General features: G+C 49.4%; 1 protein-coding gene across 6 annotated transcripts in view; it reads right to left on the minus strand.

Moving 5' to 3' along the window:
• Positions 1-3,615: 3,615 nt before the first annotated feature.
• The window catches only part of PPCDC (phosphopantothenoylcysteine decarboxylase), a 30,298-nt gene continuing 9,698 nt past the window's right edge, over positions 3,616-24,215 (minus strand). For 4 of the 6 annotated variants that reach the window (XM_037502085.2, XM_037502087.2, XM_037502086.2 and 1 more), the window contains 4 exons: positions 17,241-17,336; positions 16,244-16,372; positions 5,522-5,690; positions 3,616-5,317 (listed from right to left, as the gene is read on the minus strand). In XM_037502085.2, the coding sequence (XP_037357982.1) occupies positions 5,232-5,317; positions 5,522-5,690; positions 16,244-16,372; positions 17,241-17,336 (480 nt within the window). In that variant the 3' untranslated portion in view covers positions 3,616-5,231. The other 2 variants (XM_037502083.2, XM_037502089.2) reach the window with 2 other exon arrangements.

A 24,215-nucleotide genomic window follows, 5' to 3' on the forward strand; every position in this document is an offset into this window, starting at 1 on the left:
GCGGCAGCAGTTGTTACACACGCCGGCGTCACTGGTATTAGACTCATTGGCCATTTCTGCCCCCACCTCCAGTTTCTGGCCTTGTGAAGCTTCCGTCCTAAATTTTCCACGCTAAGCTCCCATCAAAGCTGTACCCCAATTCCTGGTCAGCCTGCATGGCTCTGCTGCCACCCCTTCATGCAGGCCCCCTCTGGAGTTAATCAAGACCCTTCCCTCCCCTCCCCTCCCCTCCCCTCCCCTCCCCTCCCCTCCCCTTCCCTTCCCTTTCTTGCTTTCCTTTCTCTTTACTTTACTTTCCAAATTGCTTTACTTTCTCTCCCCCTTTATTGCCCTGGCGAAGGAAACACAATCCCGAAAGTAAGGTTTCTTCCCCCTCTCTCCCCACACTTCCAGTCCTGCGTCAGCTTGTCTAACCCCACACCACAGACGCGCAGGAACCATTGGGGAAACCAGTGGTCGGCACAATTCTTAGTGCCTGGGTCTCAGTGGAAGTCCTGTGCCGACAAGCTCCCCAGGCCCCTGCCCCACCAGCGGGGCGGTGGCTTTCACTGTCTTGCTGATTAATCTTCACCCCCTCACTCGTTTTTTTGCACCACCCCCCCTTCCCTAAATGCCGGTGTGGCCAAGGCCTGCAGCACAGCCTGCTTCTTCCTTGACCCCGGCCTCTGGGTTCTCCCATCTGTACCACAGGCCGGAGGCTGATCTCACCGCACTCCACACTCACCAGGCTCCCCTGCAGAAGCGCCTGGCTTCTGGCACCTGGGGTCTGTTCCCACCTGAGGGTAAAAGGTATCCCCTCTACCTTCCTCTTCACCCTCAGGATCCACTTCTAAGTGCTCTGGCCCTCCATAAACACTGGCAGGAGCTCTGCTCCCTCCCCACAGGCCAGGCTGCTGCTCCCTCAGAACTTCAGGGCCTGCACTGTCCCTGCCATCCAGTCTCACTTTGATTTTCTTTAGATTATTTTAATTGTTTCAAAGCCTGAGGCTTCTTCACACTAGACCATAAACTCCTTGAGCTCAAGGACCTTGAAGGCTTACAAGGAGCACACAGCGGTGCTCAAAAGCCATCTACCTCTCTAAGGTCCTTGATGGAAATCTCCAGATTCCCCTAGCAGGACTTTTGTATTAACTCCCTGCCAACACATTTTTAAGAACTTCTGGATAAAGGGCAGAAGGAACTTTTTTTTTTTAAAGGTATGTATTTATTGCCTTTGTGGTAGATAATATGTCCACCTGGCTCAAAACTTTAAAGTCAAGTTTCCCTGCTGAGAGCAAGCAATGAACTGGCTTCTTGTTTCCTTTTCCGCAGGCATTTGGCGCACACACAAGTCAGCGCGAATAGATCCTTCTTTTCTGCCTCACTTCTTTCTATGCACAAGCCAGTGTGCGATACACAGTGTTGTTCATCTTGCATTTTGGGGCTAACCAGACATCACCCATTATCAGCACCTAGAGCCTCCTCGTGCTCTCTTGCAGCTCTAGGAGGGACCCTAATTGGTGTAACCAATCTCCACGTGTTTCCAATCTTTTTTACCGTGTACAAAGCTGCAATGAACAGCCCGTGCACTCAGTGTCATGCCTGTGAGTTACCTACGGGATAAATCTCTAGTAGACTTGCTGGGTCAGGAGGTAAGATGCATATGTCATTTTGATAGAAGTCTCTGGATTGTTCTCCAAAGAAGTTGTATCAATTTACACCCCTATGAAGGCACCACCCTGGCCAATGTAGTAAGTGAAAATTTTCATGTCATTTGCACTGCGCTCCCATGAGCATGATGGGGTCACTGGAGCCTTGTTTAAAGGCCCTGTGTGGGGAGAGAGGGGAGGGGTCATGCCCCTGCTCTTTTTTCCTCTGCTCACATTCCTTTGTGTTCTTGGTCTTCTTCTAATCCCTGCACAGGGGCTTGTGTGTCGGGGGAACTCACCCTTTGTTATATGAGCTGCAGAGAATTTCCCTTTTGTTGTCTTTTGACTTTGCATTTGGGCTAATATATTTTTTTTAAGATGTATTTATTTATACAAGAACTGGGTACAGGTCAGAGGTGCGGGAGGGTGAGAAAATTCACCAGAGAGAGCGGGGAGTAGAATAGGCAGACTGACGAAATACACTGCTAAGGGGAGCAGCGGGCGCCACAGGAGAGGTCTGCTGCACCTTGTGGGAATCTCCACCATTGAACCAGCGCTGCAGAGACTGCGGACAGCTTCACAGTGCTGTGCTCAACCCACTGCGCCACTGGGGAGGCCCTGGGCTAATATTTTCTAAAGGCAAATTTATCAGTCTTTGCTTTTATGGCTCATAGGGTGTGTGTCTCTCAGAAAGGAGCAGGACCACCCCATACACACCTTTATTCATTTTGTCAGTATAAGAAGCTTGGAACGACTTCCCAGATTTTGAGGAACAGGGCAACGCCAGCCTCAGGAGACCACCTGTTTTAGGAGAACACAGAGTAAACTTACTACTGCAATTCTGTGTCATAATAAGAGGAGGTACTAGACGAGGCCCCAAGGCAGCCTTAATTAGTCAGGGAAGGCACAGCAAAGGAGGTGGCACTCAGGTACCTCGGGAGCAGGTAAGAGTCAGGTGAAGATGGCCTCCCAGGAAAAGCAGCAGCATGTGCAAAGTCAAGAAGCAACATGACTCGTTCAAGGTTGTCCAGTCCCGCAAGAGGACAGGGACCCCTGCAGGGTTGGTGTGCAGTTAAGGGGTGAACTAGAAAGGCAGGCAGGGGTCAGATCACAGAGGGCCAAGTGTGTATGGTCCAAGATTCGGGGCCTTTCCCTGAGGCTGCTGGGAGGCAGCAGAGGAACACAGGGCTCTGGGAGGGCAGGAGACAGCAGTGTGGGGGCGGGGCCCTGGTCTGGAGGTCTCTGCCTCTTGTCCACAGCTGCTAGAGACTCCAGGCTCCCAAAAAGAGTGCAAATTTCAGACCCAAATGCAACGCTGTCAAAATTCCAGAATTCTATAAAAATGATCAGGGCGGCTAGCATCTTCTTTGAGAAACTTCAAAGTTTCAACTCTTAGTGGGGAGCACCAGGGCGATCCCTTGTGCTCTGCACCCCTCTAGCAGATAGGGCCAGGTTGAGGCTGCTCAGACACCTATTGCTGCCTCCTCTTAGATCCAGTGTGGCTCAGGGAGTCATTGGGTTTTTCAGTGCCAACCCACATCCGTTCTTCCAGACCCCCACTCAAATGGGCAGTGGGATATGTGAGTGCCATGATGGGGTGGCAGCCCCCAGAGGGGAGGCCTCCAGCTGGCCCACATCTGCTGGGACATCTCTTTCCTCCCAGTCCACAAGGTTCAGTGCTGCTCTGAGCAGCCACAGCTGTTTTCAGAGGCGTCAGGCTGAGGCCTGGAACTCGGCTTCCAAGGGCTTATAAAGCAGGCATTTAAGTGCTGGTAAGTGGTAGCAGTTTCCATGCAAATGGAAAAGCCTCATCACAGTTAGAACAGCGATGTGGACAGGAGGGAGGCTGGAATCCATATAAATGCGACTTTGGGGTTGTCTCTAGATTTCAGTTACCCAGGCCTTCCTCACACCCCAGTCCTTCAGGCAACTAAATGGTTTGGTCTTTTTTTTTTTTTCTTAAATTTTTATTTATTTATTTATGCATACAAGAGTTGGGGTGCAGACCAGAGATGCGGAGGGTGAGAGGATTCACCAGAGACAGAGTGTGGAGCAGAACAGGTTGATCTACTGAAATACACTGCTGAGGGGAGCAGCGGGCGACCCAGGAGAGGTCTGCTGTGCCATGTGGGTCAGCTCCCTGGCCAGGGATTGAACTCGTGCTGCTGTGGCTGCGGATAGCTTGATAGTGCTGCTTAACCCCTTGCGCTACCAGGGAGGCTCCCAAATGGTTTAGTCTTTGATGCTACTAATTTAGTTATTTTTTTTTTTAGTATTTTTTAATCTCAGAGTCACCTGATTTCAGCCAAGAACTGCAGAGGAACAGGCTCTTGGAGGCTGCTGGAGGCCTTACTTTCAGCAAGTAGGCTTCCTGGAACCCTTCCAAGGTCTCTCCACCCCCAATGGTCCCAGGGAACACATGTGGGGCCCACTCCCCCTGGGCCTGGAAGACGGAGGGCAGACACCAGCCCCAACCTCAGATCCAAAGAGATAAATAAGCCCCTTCCTGCTGCAGCCATCCGACAGCAACTGGCCAAAGAAGGGTAGTGGGGGTATTTGAGGGCTGCTTTGCGTCTCTGGCGTCTACTCCCCCTATTCAAGTGTCATTTGGCAGGGAATGGGGTGTGAAGGCACAGACACCCAGCCCCTACTTCAGGTATAGTGAAGCTACGGGGTAACACCAAGAAGAGAGCGCTGGGTCCCAGGTCAGGTTCCAGAATTAGTGTCAGTTTAGGGCCTGGGATTCTGATTTTCCCAAAATGGGCTGTCTACGTCAGCAAATGCTAAGACGGGTCACTGGCAAGAACACACATCTAGCTTTAAATTCCATTTAATTGACATTCACTGCCCACGTTCATCCCACTTGCCGTCTCACTCAATTCCCCAGCAACTCCACGAGGGCGGGCCGTACAGACGCGGAGAGCAAGCGTCAGAGAGCGGAGACCTGAGCCACTGCTCGTAGGTGGCAGAGCTGGGATTCCTCAGAGTCCTTGCCCTTAACTACCACGGGGCGTGGGAATCGAGGACACCAGTCATCAACCCAGAGGCTCCCCAGCCACACACAGCAGCGCCACAGGAGGGCTGGAAAGAAGTTTCCTGAAAGGCCCCTTTTCTTGACGCCACAGTACGCTGGTCTCACAGTCTGGTCGGCGGGCACCTCAGGGTCTTGCCAACTTGAGGCCTCCCTGGCCCCGCGTGGCACCTGTGCACTCCATCACAGAGACGAAGCTCCAAGGCCTGGTCAGGCGCGGCCACGCCGGGGCTCCCCACGGTGGCTGTTTCTAAAAGCATTCCAGGGCCCAGGGCAGAATCAAGGCTTCTCAGTCATTGTCAGTCACCCCCGGAGCCCAGGGACAGCAGAGCACTGGCTCCTCTCACTGGCTGTACCACCTCAGGAAAAGTGAGGAGGGACTCCAGAAAGTGGGTGTCTTCTAGTTCAAAGATGTGGGAACCTGGGCATTTGGTCTAGTTTAACCCAGGGCAGGCCCAGGCCGCTCAGAAGGGCCGCCATCTTCACCATGTTTTACCAGTGTCCACCTTCATCACCAACTCTGCCTGAGAACATGCTGGATGCAGAGGGACACGTGGGACAAAACTCCTGGGTCAACTCTGTTGGCAGCTCCTGTGCTGGGAGAGGACTTCTTTCACCTTGTCCACGATGGTGTCCACCTCAGCCATGGCGCCCAGACCTAAGGAGCAAAGTTCTGCTGTGGCCTGCAGACAGAGGAGACCGGGGCTGCCTCTGCCTGAGCCATTTTCCAGCTGAGAAAGCTGAGCTCAGAGATCAGTTTTACTGAGGTCACAGCAGGTACGCGTGTGAATGCAGGTCTGCCCCCAAAGCAGAACACTTCTGCAGCCTTGGGGGGGAGGGGGCTGGCCGTGACCCTACCCACCTTGGTCTCCACACACCAGCTTCTTGACCACACAGGGGATCTCGATGTAGCCGAAGGCCTTGAGCTGGTCCACCTGCTGTGCGGTGATGGGGTGCTCCCACATAGCCGTGTTCATGGCGGGGCAGAAGAGCAATGGCTTGCGGAGGTCCCAGGCCCGGATGACACAGGTCTGTAGAGGGGAGCCTACTGCTCTGCCTGCCCCCTTCTCAGCCCTTCCAACCCCACCCACCCCCTCACACTTGCAGGGAGCTGTCTCGAGTTTCCTTGCCCCTCTCCACCTCCCCACGGGCTCTGGCACGGGCCCTCGGGCCCTCTGCACAACAGGCGCTCCACCAGTGTGGCCCCCCACTCCAAGCAGATCCCCCCTCCCATGCAGAATGGCTTTCCTGTGCGTGTAAGCCTCTCCACAGCTGGCCGCAGACAGGCAACCTGCAGACGGAGCAGCCCCGGGGAGCAGAAGGCTGGCTTTGCAGCAACCTGCAAAGCTGGGGGCCCGACCGCTCCTCAGGTGTGTTGCATCTACCCTGACACTAGCTCCACTTTGAGGTCAACTGCAGCTTGGCAATGAAAACAACATCGACCACATGTCAAAACCCCTCTTACATGTACCATGCCCTGAACTCTCACTGCGAACCTACAAAGGTGCTGGCCCGTTTCGTGGGTCAGGAAGCTGCACTCCCCAGAGGGGTGTTACCAAGGTCACACTCTGTGACCTGGGGTGTGAGGGCCGCAAGACCTCCACCACTTGGAGCAGCCTGGCTACCTCCCAGGTTCTGGGCCATTCATCCCCCATGTCACAAGCAGAGCAGCTGTGAAAGGGATCAGCCAGCTCACAGAGCCCTCGGAGCTGGGGGCTGCGAAATCATGCACACCTGGGTGCAAGTCCTCTCGGCACTCCCTACTCTGACTGGCTGTGAAAACGTGGACAAGACACTGAACAGAGAGGCTCAGCGTTCTCGCAGCAAAAGCCCCCCTTCTGGTGACTGCGAGGATGGAGGGCGACAGAGCTTGGCACCAGCGCCAGAAACAGGCACAGGCCCCTGGAGAGGGGACTTCCTGGAAGAGAAATAAGATTTGCGGCACACAGGGATGTGCCCTCCGTGCTCAGTGTGCCACGCTCCTCCTCCCAGCCACGGGACCCTGGGAGACGGTGGCCGACCAGCCTTCCCCGAAGTGGAAGAAGTGGGAAAAGAAAGGGGGAAGTCCAGAGAACAATGTCACGAAAAGGCCCGGGCGGGCCGAGGCCCTTGCCGGGATGCCCCTGCCGTCTCCTGGGGGCAGGAAGGAAGCAGCGCAGCACACAGACGCACAATCTAGCTGCGTCGGCTAGACCCGGGGCTGCTCTCCCACCCAGCCCTCTCAACCCGGCAACCAGGCTATGAATGGACAGTTTCAGTCCCGCTTCCTCTTGGCCCCGCGCCACCTGTGGCTTCCGCAGAAGTCATGAGCATACCTAGAAGAGCCCTCTGCCTGCGTGTCGGGGGGAGGCCGGGCTGGGGTTTCTAAGTGCCCGCAAAGCAGAGCACACCAATCAGAACAGAAACCCAAACCCCTACATCCCACACCCACCTCTTCTGCTTCTCCCACCTCATCTCAAAGCTCAGGGCTTCCTGGACAAACTCCTCTGAGCCCGCAGCAGCAGCAGGCAGGAGAGAGGACAGCAGTTCCCTCAGTCACTTCTGTTTGGTCAATGTTGCGCTCAGCAGCCCAGTTCCAGGGACTCTAGAATCCAGCTGGGCTGGGAGGAGACCAGACCGTCAGGAGACCAGATCCCAGGCAGACTAGTGACTCGAGGAAGTCACCTCCTCTTTCTTGTCTGCTTGTCTGTTTAGCACAAAGAAGGGGCCAGGGCGTGTGTGGCCGCAGGGCAGATGGAGGGGTACCTCACCAGGCTGGGGGCTGGGGGCTGCAGCTCACTTAGCGGCTCCTGCCACATCTTAGGTTCTGGGCACTAAGAAGTGAGAAGCGAGCTGAAGTGGAGAGGAAGCAGGATGAGCAGCTTCTCAGAGAGAAGGAAAAAACATCTTTTGAGAGAGCGCAGAACCAATGACCAAGGATAAGGAATTTGAACTTCGTAACAGTTGCAATTCCTTGAAATATTTGAGACTTCAAGTGAAACCCTTTGAGGCAAATGGCCTGGGGGCTCATCTTGGAATCAGATTCCACTGCTCAATCAACCCAGGAAGAGAGAACCCCAAAGATTCCAAGGAGTGATAGGAGAAAAAAAAAAGAAGCAGAGCTTTCCAGAGGAAGGAAAGAGCAGAAGGCCCAGGCGTACCTGTTACATCAGTGTACCTGTTACGTCAGTGGCTGCTGTTCAACCCAGGAAAGCCAGGGAGAGCCAGGAGACTTGGTGCAGGGTGCAGTTCACATACGCCCTGACCCTCCTAGCTGAAAGTGGCCAGAAGCCTCCTGCTCCAGCCACCCTGCATCCCGGCACCAGACCCACTGGGAAGCCTTTCTGACAACACCACCGCCAGGCCTGCCCTTCTCTGCACCCCTACCCCGTCCTGGCCGCACGACCTGTGTGCTGCTCTTCTTGTGGCCACTCTGTGCGTATTCAAGTGGTGCTTAAATCACTGGGAGATTCTTCAAGAAGTCCCATAAGCATGATCAACAAACATAGGAAGAAACTAACCCCGTCTGACCCCAAAAATCCTGACCCAGTTTCATCATTCACTTCTTCACCATATTAAAATCTGAAACACCTGGCTGCTTACAAAAGTAAATTTACTAATTATCTCAAACATAAGCATTTACTAATGCCTACTCATGCCACACTGTGTAAGGTGGTGGTGCCACTGTCAAAGAAGGACAACACCACACCAGATCATACGCCCATCGTGCCTGCAGGGTGGCCAGAAAGCCTCTCCTTTCAGAATTCTAGCCCCTTGTCCCAGGTGTCCCTCAGCACGGGCCTGGTTCATGGCAGGTAAAAGTTTAGTGAGTGCATCCGGACCTCACCAAAGTTGTGTGGAACTGAGAAAGGGCTGTCCCCACAGTCAGAGGTAAGCTGAAAGCCCCCACAAGCCAGGCTCCGCCTGGCAACAAGTTGGAGCCCAGAGGGGGATCCAGTGATTTGGAGCCCAGCGGGCGATTCAGCCACCGCCAGGGCAGTCTGTGGTTCCTCAAGACCCACCTCTGGAATTAAACAAATAAAGAAGGAGATTTTCAGGGACAGCGACCATTAACATATCCATAATACCACTACTGGACTGGCATAACAGTGTTGGACTCGATTGGACCACCAGTTCCCAACATCCCAGAAAGAGCACACCAAAGAGATGCCGGCCAGTACCAGCAACACAATGTCCCAACGCACAGGACAAATCAGAAAACAAGCAGCAGGGAGAAGAAAAATTACAAGCAAACAAGCATGTCCCCAGGGAAAAGACACACCACAAAAAGACAACCAAACACCAGACTGCAACACCAGTGACTTAGAGGGACTTCTGAGTCCTCCCGATAGAGAATTTAAAATCGCCATGATTGAAATGCAAATCAAAACTACCATGAGATACCATCTTACACCAGTGAGAATGGCACATATTAAAAAAACTAGCAACAACAAATGTTGGCGAGGGTGTGGAGAAAAAGGAACTCTCCTGCACTGTTGGTGGGAGTGCAAACTGGTCCAACCACTATGGAGAGCTGTGTGGAGATTTCTTGACCTACGAAACATAGAGCTTCCATATGATCCAGCAATTCCACTCCTAGGTATTTACCCAAAGGACACAGAAACATCAACTCCAAAGAGCACCTGCATCCCTATGTTTATAGCAGCACTGTTTACAATAGCTAAGATTTGGAAACAACCCAAATGCCCAAAAATAGATGACTGGATCAAGAAGATGTGGTACATATACACAATGGAATATTACTCAGCATTCAAAAAAGATAAACTCATGTAATTTGCAGCAACATGGATGGCGCTGGAAGGAATCATGCTCAGCGAAATAAGCCAGAAAGAAAAAGGAAAATACCGGATGGTCTTACTCATAGCAGGAATCTAGAAAACTTAAATAAGGGACCAGGAAAAAGAATAACTATAAGAAAGAAAATATCAAAGTCAACAAATAACTATGAACAAGAGACTCTCTATGGGGGGTGGGGGGGCATGGAAAGGAGGGCTTGGGGTATAAATAAGGGGGTTGTAATTTTATGGGGAATATAAAAATAAAATTTAAATTAAAAAAAATAGCCATGATTAAAAAACTGAAAGAAGTCAAAAAAGATATGGGAAAAATAATCAACGATCAGAAGAATGAAATTGAGTCCCTAAAGAGGGAAGTGAAAGAAATGCAGGAGATCAAAGGATTAATGGAGGAGCTAACGAACTCTAGGAAAACCAATGAGAGCAGAATAGATGAAATGGAAGAATGAATAAGTATGCTCAAAGACACAAAATAAAAAGAACCAAAACAGAAAAGGAAAGAGAAGTATGGAGGAAAAAGAATGAAGAAAGACTTCAGGAACTATCTGACTCCATGAGGAAAGGAAACATAAGAGTTATAGGAATCCCAGAAGGAGAGGAAAGAGACATAGAAACAGAGAAAATATTCAAGGAAATAATTGAAGAGAACGTCCCAAACATGAAGAAGGAGTTGAAAATAGACATACAAGAAGCAAGAAGAACACCAAACTTCCATGATGAAAGGAAAAATACAGCAAGACACATAATAGTAAACCTCCCAAGAATCCAAGACAAGAAAAAATAATGAAGCTGACAAGAGGGAAGAAACAGATAGCATACAAAGGAAAACCAATCAGGTTGACATCAGACCTCTCCAAAGAAACACCATGGGCAAGGAGAGAGTGGAGGGACATAGTCAACAGACTCCAAGACAACAAATGCCAACCAAGAATATCCTATCCCGCAAAGCTCTCCTTCCTCTATGAAGAAAGAATAAAGACCTGGGCCTCCCTGGTGGCGCATTGGTTGAGTGCTGGGCTGCAAAGCTGCCCACAGCCTCTGCAGCACCGGTTCAATCCCCGGCCACCGGCGAGGGTCCCACATGGTGTGTAGACCTCTCCTGCTGCCCGCTGCTCCCCTCAGCAGTGTATTTCGTCAGTCTGTCTTTTCTGCTCCCTGCTCTGTCTCTGGTGAATTCTCTCACCCTCCCGCACTTCTGACTGTACCCAGTGTTTGAATAAATAAATAAATAAATCTTAAAAAAAAAAAAAAAAGAATAAATACCTTCCCAGGCAAACAGAAACCCCCACTCCAAAAAATAACTACAAGGAGTCCTAAAGCCAGAACCAACAGAACGATGAATAAGAACAAAACAAGACTAAAAAAATTTTTTTTAATAAATAAATAAAACCAGAGAAAAGACAAACAAAATGGCAAATACAGAAGCTAACATATCAATATTAACTCTAAATGTAAATGGACTAAACTCTTCAATAAAAAGACAGAGTTGCAGGCTGGATTAAGAAACAAAACCCAACCTTTTGCTGTCTCCAGGAAACACATTTAACTACAAAAGATAAAAATGGACTGAAAGTAAAAGGATGGGAAACAATCCTACAAGCAAATGGACCAAAAAAGAAGGCAGGAACAGCTAATACTTATATCAGATAAAACAGATTTCAAACTCAAAAAGGTAAAAAAGAGCCCCAGATGGTCACTACATTATGATCAAGGGGACAATACATCAAGAAGACATAACACTCATTAACATATACTCACCAAACGAAGGAGCACCAAAATATATCAGACAACTGTTGTCATCTCTGAAAACAGACATCAGAGAAAATACGTATGTAGTAGGAGACTTCAACACCTCACTATCAACAATGGATAGATCAACGAGACAAAAAATAAGTAAAGACATTAAAGCTCTAAATAATGATCTGGCCCTCATGGGCTTAACAGACATCGACAGAACACTAAACGCAAAAAAATCTGAGTACACATTTTTCTCAAGTGCACACGGATCATTCTCCAGGATCAATGACATACTAGGACACAAGACAAACATCAACAGACACGCCAAGACTGAAATACAACCATCCTCTCTGATCATGAAGGTATCAAACTAGAAATAAACCATAAAAAAAAGGCAAGGAATCCTCCTACCTCATGGAGATTGAAATCCACACTACTGGAAGACCACTGGACTAATGAGGAGATCAAAGAAGGAATTTAAAAATATTTTGAGTTGAATGACAAGGAGGACACCAATTTTCTAAATGTATGGGATGCAGCAAAAGCAGTAATAATAGGAAAATATATACCGATACAGGCTCACATCAAGAAATAAAAAAGAACTCAAAGAAATAACCTATCTCACATCTCAAGGAACTAGAAAAAGAATAACAAAAAACCCCTAAAACCAGTAGAAGAAAGGAAATAATAAAAATCAAAGCAGAAATAAATGAAATAGAAACTAAAAAAAAAAAAAACAAAAAAAAAACAAAGATCTATGAAACCAAAAGTTGGTTCTTTGAAAAAATAAAAAAAAATAGACAAACCCCTAGCCAGGCTCACAAAGGAAAAATGGGAGAAAGCACAAACAAATAGGATCACAAATGAAAGAGGAGAAATCACAACAGACACAGCAGAAATCAAAAAAGTAATCAGAAACTACTATGAACAGTTATATGCAAACAAGTTCAACAATCTAGAAGAGATGGACAAATTCCTACAACTTTACAATCACCCAAAGCTAGATAAAGAAGAAACAGAAGACCGAAACAGACCAATTACAAGCAGTGAAATTGAATTGGTAATCAAAACCCTCCCGCCCAAAAAAAGCCCAGGACCAGATGGATTTACAAATGAATTCTACCAAACATTCAGAAACGAACTAGTACCTATCCCTCATAAACTCTTCCAAAAAATTGAGAAGGAAGGTATAATACCAAACACGTTCTATGAAGCCAACGTTACACTAATACCAAAACCGAACAAGGACAACACAAAAAAAGAAAACTACAGGCCAATCTCTCTAACGAATACTGATGCAAAAAATCCTCAATAAAGGGACTCCCTGGTGGCACAAGAGGTTAAGCACCCCACTATGAAGCAATCACAGCCTCTGCAGCATGAGTTCAATCGCCACCAGCCAGGGAGAAACCCACATGGCGAAGCAGACCTCTCCTGTCTTGCCCGCTGCTTCCGTCAGCAGTGTGTTTCAGTCAGTCTGCCTGTTCTGTTCCCCATTCTGTCTCTGATGAGTCCTCTCACCACCCCACCACCCCTGCATCTCTGGCATGTACCCCAGCTCTTGTATGCATAAATAAATAAATCTTTTTTAAAAATCCTCAATAAAATTTTAGCTATCAGAATCCAACAATGTATCCATAAGATAATTCACCATGACCAAGTAGGATTTATTCCAGGGACACAAGGATGGTTCAACATCCGAAAATCTATCAATGTAATCCAACACATCAACAAAAAGAAATATAAAAACCATATGATAATATCAATAGATGCTGAGAAAGCTTTCGACAAAGTACAACACTCATTTATGATAAAGACCCTTGAAATTCTCAGGATACAAGGAACACACCTCAGCATCATAAAGGCCGTATATGACAAGTCCATAGCAAATATCATTCTCAAAGGTGAAAAGCTGAAAGCATTTCCATTAAGATCTGGAACAAGACAAGGATGCCCACTCTCACCACTGCTTTTCAATATAATACTGGAAGTCCTAGCCAGAGCAATAAGACAAGAGAAAGACATACAAGGAATCCAAATAGGGAAGGAAGAAGTTAAACTATCACTATTCGCAGATGATATGATAATATACATAGTAACCCAAAAACTCCACAGAAAAACTAATCAAACTAATGAATCAGTTTAGTAAACTGGCAGTATACAAAATCGACATGCAAAAATCAGTAGCCTTCCTATATACAAACAATAAATCTGAAGAAGATGAAATCAAGAAAACCATCCCTTTTATTATTAAAACAAAAAAAATCAAATATTTGGGAATAAACCTAACAAAAGAATAAAGGACCTATACAAAGAAAACTACAAAACACCGTTAAAAGAAATAGAAGACACAAAGAAATGGAAAGACATCCCCTGCTCATGGATTGGAAGAATAAACATTATCAAAATGGCCATCCTATCAAAAGCAATTTACAGATTCAATGCTATTCCAATAAAAATTTCAATGACATTTTTCAAAGAAACAGAACAAATATTGATGAAATTCCCATGGAGCCACCAAAAAACCCAAATAGCCAAAGCTCTCCTGAAAATAAAAAGAAGGGAATGGAGGTATCACACTCCCAGACTTCAAACTGTACTACAAAGCCATAATAATCAAAACTGCATCATATTGGAACAAGAACAGACATACAGACCAATGGAACCAAATAGAAAATCCAGAAATAAACCCACAGATTTACGGTCAATGAATCTTTGACAAAGGAGCAAAGAATATGCAATAGAGCAAAGAAAGTTTGTTCAATAAATAGTGCTGGGAAAACTGGGTCACTACATGCAAAAGAATGAAGCTTTTCTACTACTTCACACCATGCACAAAAACCAACTCAAAATGGATTAAAGAACTAGACATAAGACCTGACACCATAAAATATATAGAAGGAAATATAGGCGAAACAGTACATGAGATACACCTCAAAAACATCTTTAAAGACACATCACCCAGGGCCTCCCTGGTGGCACAAAGGGTTAAGCACCACACTATGAAGCAATCTGCAGCCTCTGCAGCATGAGTTCCATCCCTGGCCAGCCAGAGAGCAACCCACATGGCGCAGCAGACCTCTCCTGTCTGGCCCGCTGCTCCCTTCAGCAGTGTATTTCAGTCAGTCTGCCTGTTCTGCTCCCCACTCTGTCTCTGGTGAATCCTCTCACCCCCTGCATCTCTGGCCTGTACCCCAGCTCTTGTATGCATAAATAAATAAATCTTTAAAAAAATAAAGACACATCACCAAAGCAGTGATAGTGAAGGACTATATCAAATTAAAGATATAGCTGGGACTATATCAAATTAAAGAGCTTCTGCACAGCAAAAGAGACAGTAACCAAAACAAACAGACACCCCACCAACTGGGAGAACATTTTTGCACACAACACGAATGATAAAGGACTGATCACAAAAATCTACAAAGAGCTGAAGAGTCTCAACAAAAACAAAGTAAATAATCAGTCAAAAAATGGGCAGAAGAGCTAAAAAGGAACTTCTCCAAAGAGGAAATATGAATGGCCAACAGGCATATGAAAAAAAATGTTCAGCATCACTTGTAATCAGGGAAATGCAAATCAAAACTACAATGAGATACCATCCTACACCAGTGACAATGGCACATATTAAAAAAACCAGCAACAACAAATGTTGGCGAGGATGTGGAGAAAAAGGAACTCTCCTGCACTGCTGGTGGGAGTGCAAACTGGTCCAACCACTACGGAGAGCTGTATGGAGATTCCTCAATCTGCTAAAGATGGAGCTTCCATATGATCCAGCAATTCCACTCCTAGGTATTTACCCAAATAACACAGAAACAGTAACTCAAAATGGCACCTGCACCCCTATGTTTATAGCAGCACTATTTACAATAGCTAAGCTTTGGAAACAACCCAAATGCCCAAAAGTAGATGACTGGATCAAGAAGATGTGGTACATATACACAATGGAATATTACTCAGCAATCAAAAAAGATAAGCACATGCAATTTGCAGCAACATGGATGGAGCTGGAAGGGATCATGCTCAGCGAAATAAGCCAGAAAGAAAAAGAAAAATACTGAATGGTCTCACTCATAGCAGGAATCTAGAAAACCTAAATAAGGGACCAGGAAGAAGACTAATTATAATAAAGTAAAAACCAAAATCAACAAGCAACTATAAACCGGAGACACAATACGGGGTGGGGAAGAGGGAGTAGGATCAAAACAAGGGGGATGGGAATTATATGGGGACAATAACCATGATGAAAATGCATACATTGTGCAAAAATGAAAAATGATGTAAGAAATATATAAAATAAAAAAAACCTATTGAAAAAAAAATAAAATTCCCACAACCAATTCACCCATGGGGGGAGGAAAAAAAGTTTAGTGAGGAAGGAAAAGGGGTGGGGACAAGGGAGGAAGGAGGAGAGATCAGCCCCCAGTTCTCCCAGGACAATCATATAAACAGACACGGTAATGACAACAGCTCCCTGGAGGCCCCTTGGTCTCCAGACAATTCCCCCTTCACACTGGACTTCCGCTGCTCACCTCCACTGCCCACCAGCTCGGGCTTCCCGCCCTGTCTCCCCCTACTCTTCCCCGCCGCTCAGCTTTCCAGAACACACAGGAAAGCCGCATCTCTACTCGAGGAGAAAGCTCCAGGGGAGACAGGTGTGAGAGGGCGCTGTGAGGAAGTGAACACAATCAGAGCGCCCATGTGGATGTGCAGGGCCTGGTGAGGAGCTGACCGGAAGGGGCAGGCCACAGGGCATGGCCAGAAGCCCACGGAAGAGCACATGGAGGCAGCCCAGAGAAGGAAGCGCAAAAGGAGAAGAGCTGAGTCTCGAGGGGCAGATGAGAGCACCCGCAGAGAGTCATCCATCAGGACCAGGTCTTGTGCCCACTTGCCAGACCACAGGTGAGCCGAGGAGAGCAGGCTGGGGCTCACCTTCTCAGCAATGCAGCCACCCTGGAAGGACGGACTCCAAGGGAGGGTGGACAGAAAGGAAGTCTGCAACTAGGCATGAGGCCCAGCATGGCAGGAGGGCACAGGGAGTCACTCACAAGCAAGTTGTCGCAGATGCCACTGGCCACCTTCCCCAGAGTGTTGGCATCAAGAGGAGCCACCAGCATGAGGTCAGCCCACCTCCGAAGTTCAATGTGAAGAACTGGGTCGGAGCGGAACCTCCACATCTGGTAGAGGGAAGAAAACAGGGTCACCAGGCTGTCCACTCTCCCAAGGGGCAGGGGAGGGGAAGGCCAACCCGGTCCAAGGACACTAAGTCAGGAACCCCAGGGAGACCCCTTCAGCAAACCCTGCCCGAGGCCACCGCCATGGCCTCTAGCAGCTAAGCTGGTGAGTGTGGACCACGAAGCCAACAGCCTGAGAGAAGCCAGGCCTGAGGAAACAAACGCCCCTTGTCTCTCTGAGCTATTCCCTTTATGGTTTGGTTTTCAAGAGAACTGACATCTGGCAGGGAACTCCTGGCCTGTCTGCTTGAGGCGGATGCTTGGGTTGTCCAAGTCCGTGGAAGGCTCTGGGGCGGTGAGAAATGGAGGGGGCGGGGTGGGGAAGACAGGCCAGCCAGAAATGTTCTAGGCTGAGAATGTTTAAAACTGCCTGGCAGGGCACCCCAGTGAGGCCCACACTCGATGTCTGGTGAATTGGTCGGTGCCCGCCCCCCTGCGGGGGAGCAGAACAGCCCGGTGGCCGTGGGAAGTGAGGCCATCTCGACAGCCCTGACACTGGGAGCCACGTGGACAGGGGTGGTGGGAACAGAGCTCCTCTGTGGTTTCATCAGCCCAGATAAGCACAAGGACACTCAGCCTCAGGCACCCCGCCAAGGCTGAGGCACTCCGGCAGTGGGAGGAGTCTGAGGGCCTCCTGTGGGCCAGGAGCTACACAGATGTTTTCCTCATCGTCTCTGCCCAGAGGGCCCTGACCGCTGACTGGAGCCTGGTCTGTCTGCTCTGGCCACCAGGACCACAGGCTGCAGGGAGAAGAGTCCTGTCCCGCTGGTAGAATCGCAATGAAACTCGGCCCTAGGGCCCCCGCACTGACCTCCCATTCATCAGAGTCGCTGTGCAGAGTGACAGGAACGTCCTGGGGGTTGTAGAAATGTTTGGCTTTCTCAGTTGTGACCACGGCTACTTCCAGCTGTCACCGAGAAAAAAGTGAAGGCGGGGGAGGGGGGCGAACTGTCAGCACAGCACAGGCCAGGAGGCCAGCGAGGGCTGGGCAGGCCAGCACTTCCCCCCAGCAGAGCTATGCGGGGGACTTCTCCCTTGGCAGCAGGCCCCACGTGCGCAGTTACTTCCGCTGTCACCCAAAGGTCAGGCCCCACCAGGTGCCGCCGTTTCACTTCCTTCTCTGAGGGGCTGCTGAGGAATGAGTCACCAGCCACACAGGGTATGAAGCTGCAGCCCTGCCACACAGACAGAGGGAGGGGAGAGGCAGGGGAGGGTGGGAGACAAGAAGGGAACACAAGACAAGAGGGGCTACCTGAGCTCTGGGCCACACCGTAGGCCTGCTGTCCACAGGCCCAGGAACCGGGAGCTGGGCCCCCCACACATGGTGCCCCAGCAGAAGCAGGCAGAGTCCTTTCATGTACTTCTAGGAACCAGGCCGCCAAGGCCCGGGCTGCAGGCAGATTAGGAAAACCAAACCCGGACATCCCACCCTCATGCAGTGAGAGAAATTTACCTCTGCACTGCCCTTCACTAGAGTAGGTAACAACGCGGCTAATGAGCTTGAAAGGATAAACGGCTGTGAGAAATGGCACATGAGGGTGTTTGACAGGTTGCTGACATCTGTAAGATGAGAGAAGCTGGCAGAGTGAAGGGGCCCAGAAGAGGTAGCTGGAAGAAAACCACCTCTCCGGGGTCATCTGTCCAGGCAAGAGGAGACTCAAAAGTGACCAGGACAGAATCATCGAGAAACCAGAGCAGAGGATGGCAGCGTCTGGGCTGGGTCTAGCCTGCAGACGGGCAATTTGGTCTACATGGGGTTATAAACACTTTTGAGCCAATATACACAAATCTGCAGATTTCACACAGAAAATCCAATTTCCTGGCTTCTCTTGAAAAACAGAAAGCTCTGGCACGGCCGGGCCTGCGCTCCTAGCTGATAATGACGTGGTGGCATTAAGGAACGGCGGCCTCTCTGGGTGGGGCATGCCGGTGCCGATTCCACCTTGTGCCCCTCGCCCCCTCCCCTGCTCTCCGAGGGCTCCTCTCCTGTCTGTCTCCCGGCGGGACGGCGGGATGGTGTGGCAGCCATGCTGCGCGCGGCACCTGAGGGCAAAGCTGGCACGGGAGCAGCTGAACCTCAGAAAATATCTCAGCAGGTCTGACACTCCCAGTTCTACGGGGCAGCTCTTGGACTGGCCCATTCGCCCTCTCCTCCCCTCAGAAGCTGCTATCCCGAGAACTTGCACAGAGTCTCAGGGATATTTTTAAAGGCTTTTAAACCAAACTCCCAGTAAGCACTGGAATTCCCTCTAGGACAGCCCTGAACAAGCTGTCCGGTTCCAAACAAGACGACAACCGAGCAGGGCTACCAGTCCTGGAAAGGCAATGGAAGAGCCAGGCAGGTGACACTACACTGAGGCCAAGCAAGGGACAGGGTGAGTTAGAGCTAACCCTAAGAATACAAGACTTTTGGGCCTCCCTGGTGGCACAAGGGGTTAAGACGCAACCTATAAAGCTCACCACAGACACTACAGCACAAGTTCAATCCCCGGCCAGGGAGGTGATCCACATGGCGTGCAGACCTCTCCTGCTGCGCCCACTGCTCCCCTCAGCAGTGTATTTCAGTCCTTCTGCCTGTTCTGCTCCCCGCTCTGGCTCTGGTGAATTCTCTCACCCTCCCACGCTTCTGACTGTACCCAGTGCTTGTATAAATAAATAAATAAATCTTTTTTTTAAAAAGTGTTAAAAGCACACAGACACACACACGTAAAACAAAAGGATATAAACAGTTACATAAAAGTGTTACAGGGCCTCCCTGGTGGCGCAAGGGGTTAAGATGCAACCTATGAAGCTGTCCTCATCCTCTGCATTGTGAGTTCGACCCCCGGCCAGGGAGCAACCCATATGGCACGGCAGACCTCTCCTGACTCACCCGCTGCTCCCCTCAGCAGTGTATTTCAGTCAGTCTGCCTGTTCTGTTCCCCACTCTGTCTCTGGTGAATCTTCTCACCCCCGTACACCTCTGGCCTGTACCCCAGGTCTTGTGTGCATAAATAAATAAATCTTAAAAAAAAAAAGCGTTGGGCCTCCCCGGTGGCGCAGCGGTTGAGCGCTGGGTTGGGAAGCTGCCGGCAGTCTCTGCAGCGCCGGTTCAATCCCCGGCTGCTCCCCGGCCTCGGGAGGAGGGTCCCGCATGGCGCGCAGACCTCTCCTGCCGCCCGCTGCTCCCCTCAGCAGTGTACTTCAGTCCTTCTGCCTGCTCTGCTCCCCGCTCTGGCTCTGGTGAATTCTCTCTCCCTCCCGCGCTTCTAACTGTACCCAGTGCTTGTATGTATCAATCAATCAATAAATAAATAAATCTTTAAAAAAAAAAAAAAAAAAGCGTTACTGAACGCATCTCTATAAAAGGGGAGGGGCATCGCAACACAGTGAATGGGGGCCATTTTATCCACTCCCTCGTACAGTCACCTTGGACAACAATTCCCAGCGTAGATGTTGAATGGGGAGGCAACTGGAAAGGAACAAGGTGGATATATAAATGGAGGTAGAACAAAAGGAGAAACATGTGGATGAGAGACATGTGGAGAGGCTGCTCTGGGGACATTCCGGTACAGTCCAGGGCAGCTGTTACCTCCACCACGTGGTGCATTACATGGTACATTATGAATTTCAGGTCTCTCCTTCCATCCCAGCTCTCTGGGAACCACCTATCGCCTTTCTTGTGGTTCCTTGCCAGAAGGTACTTTAGACTGGAATTAGTTCTGGAATTCCTCAGTTGTGGAATCTACATACTGACCAAAGACCCAAATCCCCTTCCCACATTTGACCCTAAGAACACTGGACCTATCAGACAAGAATCTGATAGGGTCTCTTCTGGAAATATCCAGTGATCCTGAGAGTTAAGGGGGGAGAGGGGTTACAGGAAAGGAAATCATCAGATATTAAATTTGGAGGTTACCCCAACAAAACATCTCCTCCCTAGCTGGGAACCCAGCAGTGAAGTCCCTGGTGACAGGTCCCACCCACAGTTTCCACTCAGTTTCTGGTGCCCAAATAAGAGGAGTCAAGGATTATCAGATACTCGAGGAAAGCCTCCTGGCAAGAAGAAAAGATTAAACGCATAAACAAAAAATAGACTCACAGGCAATGCAGGGAGAAGTTAAAAATACAGACTATAATATTCTAAGAAAGATGAGAGATTGCGCCTGAGAAACAAGAACAAAGAGCTGGTTTTTTAGAAACATTCAGGGAACCAAAAAGAACTCCCAGAAATTAAAATTATAGTGAAACAAAAAGACTCAGTGTAAGTTTAGAAGCAATCTTCCAGAAAGTAAACAGAAATAGATGGCAAATAGTAGACAAAAAGGTGAGAAAATAAGATCAACTCAGGAGGCCCAAAATCTGACTAATAATGAGTTCCAGAAAGAGGGAACAGAGAAATAGAGGGGAAGAAGGGAGAAATTACCCAAGAAACGAAATGAAACTTCCCAGAACTGGAGAGCTAAGAGGCAGGAGCCACCTCTTCGGCCTGTAGGGGCTGAGGTGTCACCCTTTTGGGGTCTCCTGTCTCCCATCCCTGCCACCCATGAGTTTCTCAGTGGAGCCTGCGCCCACGTCCGCTCTTGGGGAAGCCACATCCTCCTGCTGATGTACGTGGGGTTTGCAACCAGCAAAAACTCAAAAGGGTTCTTTTCACTCATGTTGCTACTAAGCCACAAGCTCCACACTACACCTGAGCAGTTACTTTCCTGGCCCCAAATGCAATCTCTCACATTGCCCTGGTAAACTCTCCCTTTCTAGAACTGGCCCATGGTTCGCTCTGTTTACCCAGAGCTCCTGAGATCTCAGTCCTGTCCCTTTTGACTGTTCTCAGCCAGCGCCGCCTGAGCAGCCCCTCAACGTGAATCCAAACCATGAAGAGAAGAAGGTCAAGAGCAAAGCTCTTCCACAAGGCCCACAGGCTGGGGGTGGGAAAGACTCACGGATGACCCTTCCCGAGTAAGATCTTTCAGTGACCATAAACTGGCTGACATCACCAGAGGGCCCGGGGGATGTCCTAAGATTCTATGAGCGGCCTTCCCTAGATCAAATGTAGTTTGTCTAATATTCAAAAGATAAACTGAAACTCGCTTGTCCGCGGGAGCCCAATCAAGCCCGCTGACGCCATTTTCTAAGTGCATTTCTCAGCACTCAATCATCTGCAGTGATTTCTGGAGTCTGCCACCTGTGCCTTTCTGATAAATGGACATTAATCACCTCCAGTCCCAGGCCCTCGGCTGTTTCCTGCACAGCCTGTGGTTCACCAACCCCAGCCTCAGCCCCCCAGGACAGAACCTGCCCAGGTCTGGAGATAAATCACTCAACTTGGGTTCAAGTCCTGCCCCTCCTAGCATAGTTTTCCTACTTTTTCAAGCTCATAAGATGGAAATGAAATAGGACTCAAGAGCCCCTCTCATTTCTTTCTGTCCCTCCTGACATTCCACACTGACGCCAGGACTGGGCACTGCTCCGTTCTTCTTTTTCCAACTACATGCTATGGCCTCTCGGTCAGCCGAAGTCTCACCACTAGCGTCAGCTCATGTTGGTGGCCTCTGAACTACTCCTACCTTTGCTTACAGGGCCTCCTTTCCATGCAACTGCTTTTCTGTCTCCTTCAGCAGAAGGCTCCGCAGGTAGCCTACCAGTTTCCTGTCACTGCCTGCTTCTCCTCACGCGAACCACTGTCTTTTATTTCTAAGAGCTTTTCAACCACTCTGAACCATCTGCCACTAAGAATGCCCCAGTCCATCCTCTATTTTCAACACTGGAAAGCTGCTTCCTGAAGATCTAGCTCCCCAACTCTTGCCAATGCCCAGGCCAGCTGCTGGTTTTCAGAGGACTGTGCCTAGGACCCGCCTTCAGAAAAGTTCCAGTTTGGCAGAGGCCCTGCGCAGGGCGCCCACCTCCCAGCTCTACCCTTCCTTTCCCTCTACACCCTCTCACATCGGGAGCCTTTATACTGCCTTCCCACTGGCCCTGGGAAGTCCCAGCCAAGGTCAAGTCAGGTCTCCCCCCTGGGCACTAACACCGCCCATGGAGAGCTTCCTTCTGAGCTCCTCCCCAGGCCCAGTCCTCCCCCACCCCAGTGACACAGCCACGATGAAGGAGAGTGTGAAGAGCTGGGCTGACTCTTCCCCATGCCCTTCCTCTCAACCTGCCTTGCCAGTGACCCTGACCCCAGGGCTATCCAGCAGGCCCCAGCCAGTTTTTCTGGTTTTAGAGGAATGTCACTTGCGGGGACTCATCAGTCTATGGAATTTCTTTCATTTTCATTCACTCTCCCAAAATGTCCTGGAGCAGGACTAGGCCCCAGGTTTATACACACACATATAAATAGATACACAGTGTGTCTGTCTATCTGCCTACCCACCTACCTACCTATCTCATGTTATATTACCTTCTCAGACATTAAGTGACTCAGACTATTCACTCACTCACCTAGAGCTTTCACCTTTCACCCTGGTATGACAGAAAACTCCTTGAGGGAAGGAACCCTTCTTGGGTTTCTCTTACAACCCTGTTGAGTTCTGGCAGAAGTAGGTTTGGACATTCACAAAATTTCCTTCACACCACACCAAGTCTTCTGCGTGGCCCCCTGGCAAAACCACATCAACAGTGTTTTGTTTTCTTCAGAGCTGGGGTACAGGCCAGAGTTGTGGGGGGGTGAGAAGATTCACCACAGACAGAGTGGGGAGCAGAACAGGCAGACTGACAGAAATAGACTGCTGAGGGGAGCCGCGGGCGAGTCAGGAGAGGTCTGCCGCGTCATGTGGGTAGCTCCCCCGCCAGCCATCAAACTGGAGCTGCAGAGGCTGCGGACAGCTTCACGGTGCTGTGCTTAACCCCTTGGGCCACCAGGGAGGCTCCACACCAACAGTTTTTACAGTTAATATTTTTAACCTGATTCTCCTTGTGTGATGTGACAAGACTTGGGCACACCCTGTTAAGCTGCCTGCACTTTGCCTGGCATGTACGGAGATTCCTTCCTGAAACCACTGGCAGACTTGATTTCCTTTTCTTGCTGAAGAGACCTCATATGGGACTCCTGGGCAGTCAGAGAAGGGAAATGCAAACAGAATTTGGGGTAGAGCTCTACTTCTACTTTACTGGCCTGGCCCACGTCACAGGGCATATTGACAGAGGGGCCTGTGAGAAGCACTTTCAACAGCCACAGGATGAGACCAATCCCACGGCCTGAATTTCCACCTTCAACTCCAAATCTGTCCTCTGCCCACTAGAACTGTGAGCCAGTAGTGTCCTCGCCCCCAAATTATACCCATTAATATATCTTCAGACACTGTCCAGTGTTTCCAGGGAGGCAAAAGACCTCGCTGAGAACCATGACACTATAGAACCCCAGTTCTATCTCTGCAGTGGGGAAGCATCTCCTCTACTCCCTGTGCCCTGGAAGCCTCCAGCCACTCGTGGCCCCTGAGTACTGAGGTGTGGCTGGTGGAGTGAGGAACTAAATGTTTGCTTTTATTTAATTTTAATTAATATAAAGTTGAATCTGGGGCCTCCCTCGTGGCACAGGGGTTAAAGGCAGCACTGTCAAGCTGTCGCCAGCCACTGTAGCATGAGCTCGATCTCTGGCCAGCCCGGGGGCAGGCCACATGGCGCAGCAGACCTCTCCTGCCTCTCCCACTCTCCCCTCAGCAGTGTATTTCAGTCAGGCTGCCTGTTCTGTTCCTTACTCTGTTCCTTACCCTTAATCCTCTCACCCCCTGCACCTCTGGCTTACACCCCAGTTCTTGCGTGCATACATAAATCTTTTTTTTTAAAAAAAAAAATTTTAAATAAAGTTGAA

This window comes from Talpa occidentalis, unplaced genomic scaffold, assembly GCF_014898055.3.
Source record: "Talpa occidentalis isolate TD23 unplaced genomic scaffold, MPIMG_talOcc4v2.1 talOcc4.11, whole genome shotgun sequence".
NCBI lineage: Eukaryota > Metazoa > Chordata > Mammalia > Eulipotyphla > Talpidae > Talpa > Talpa occidentalis.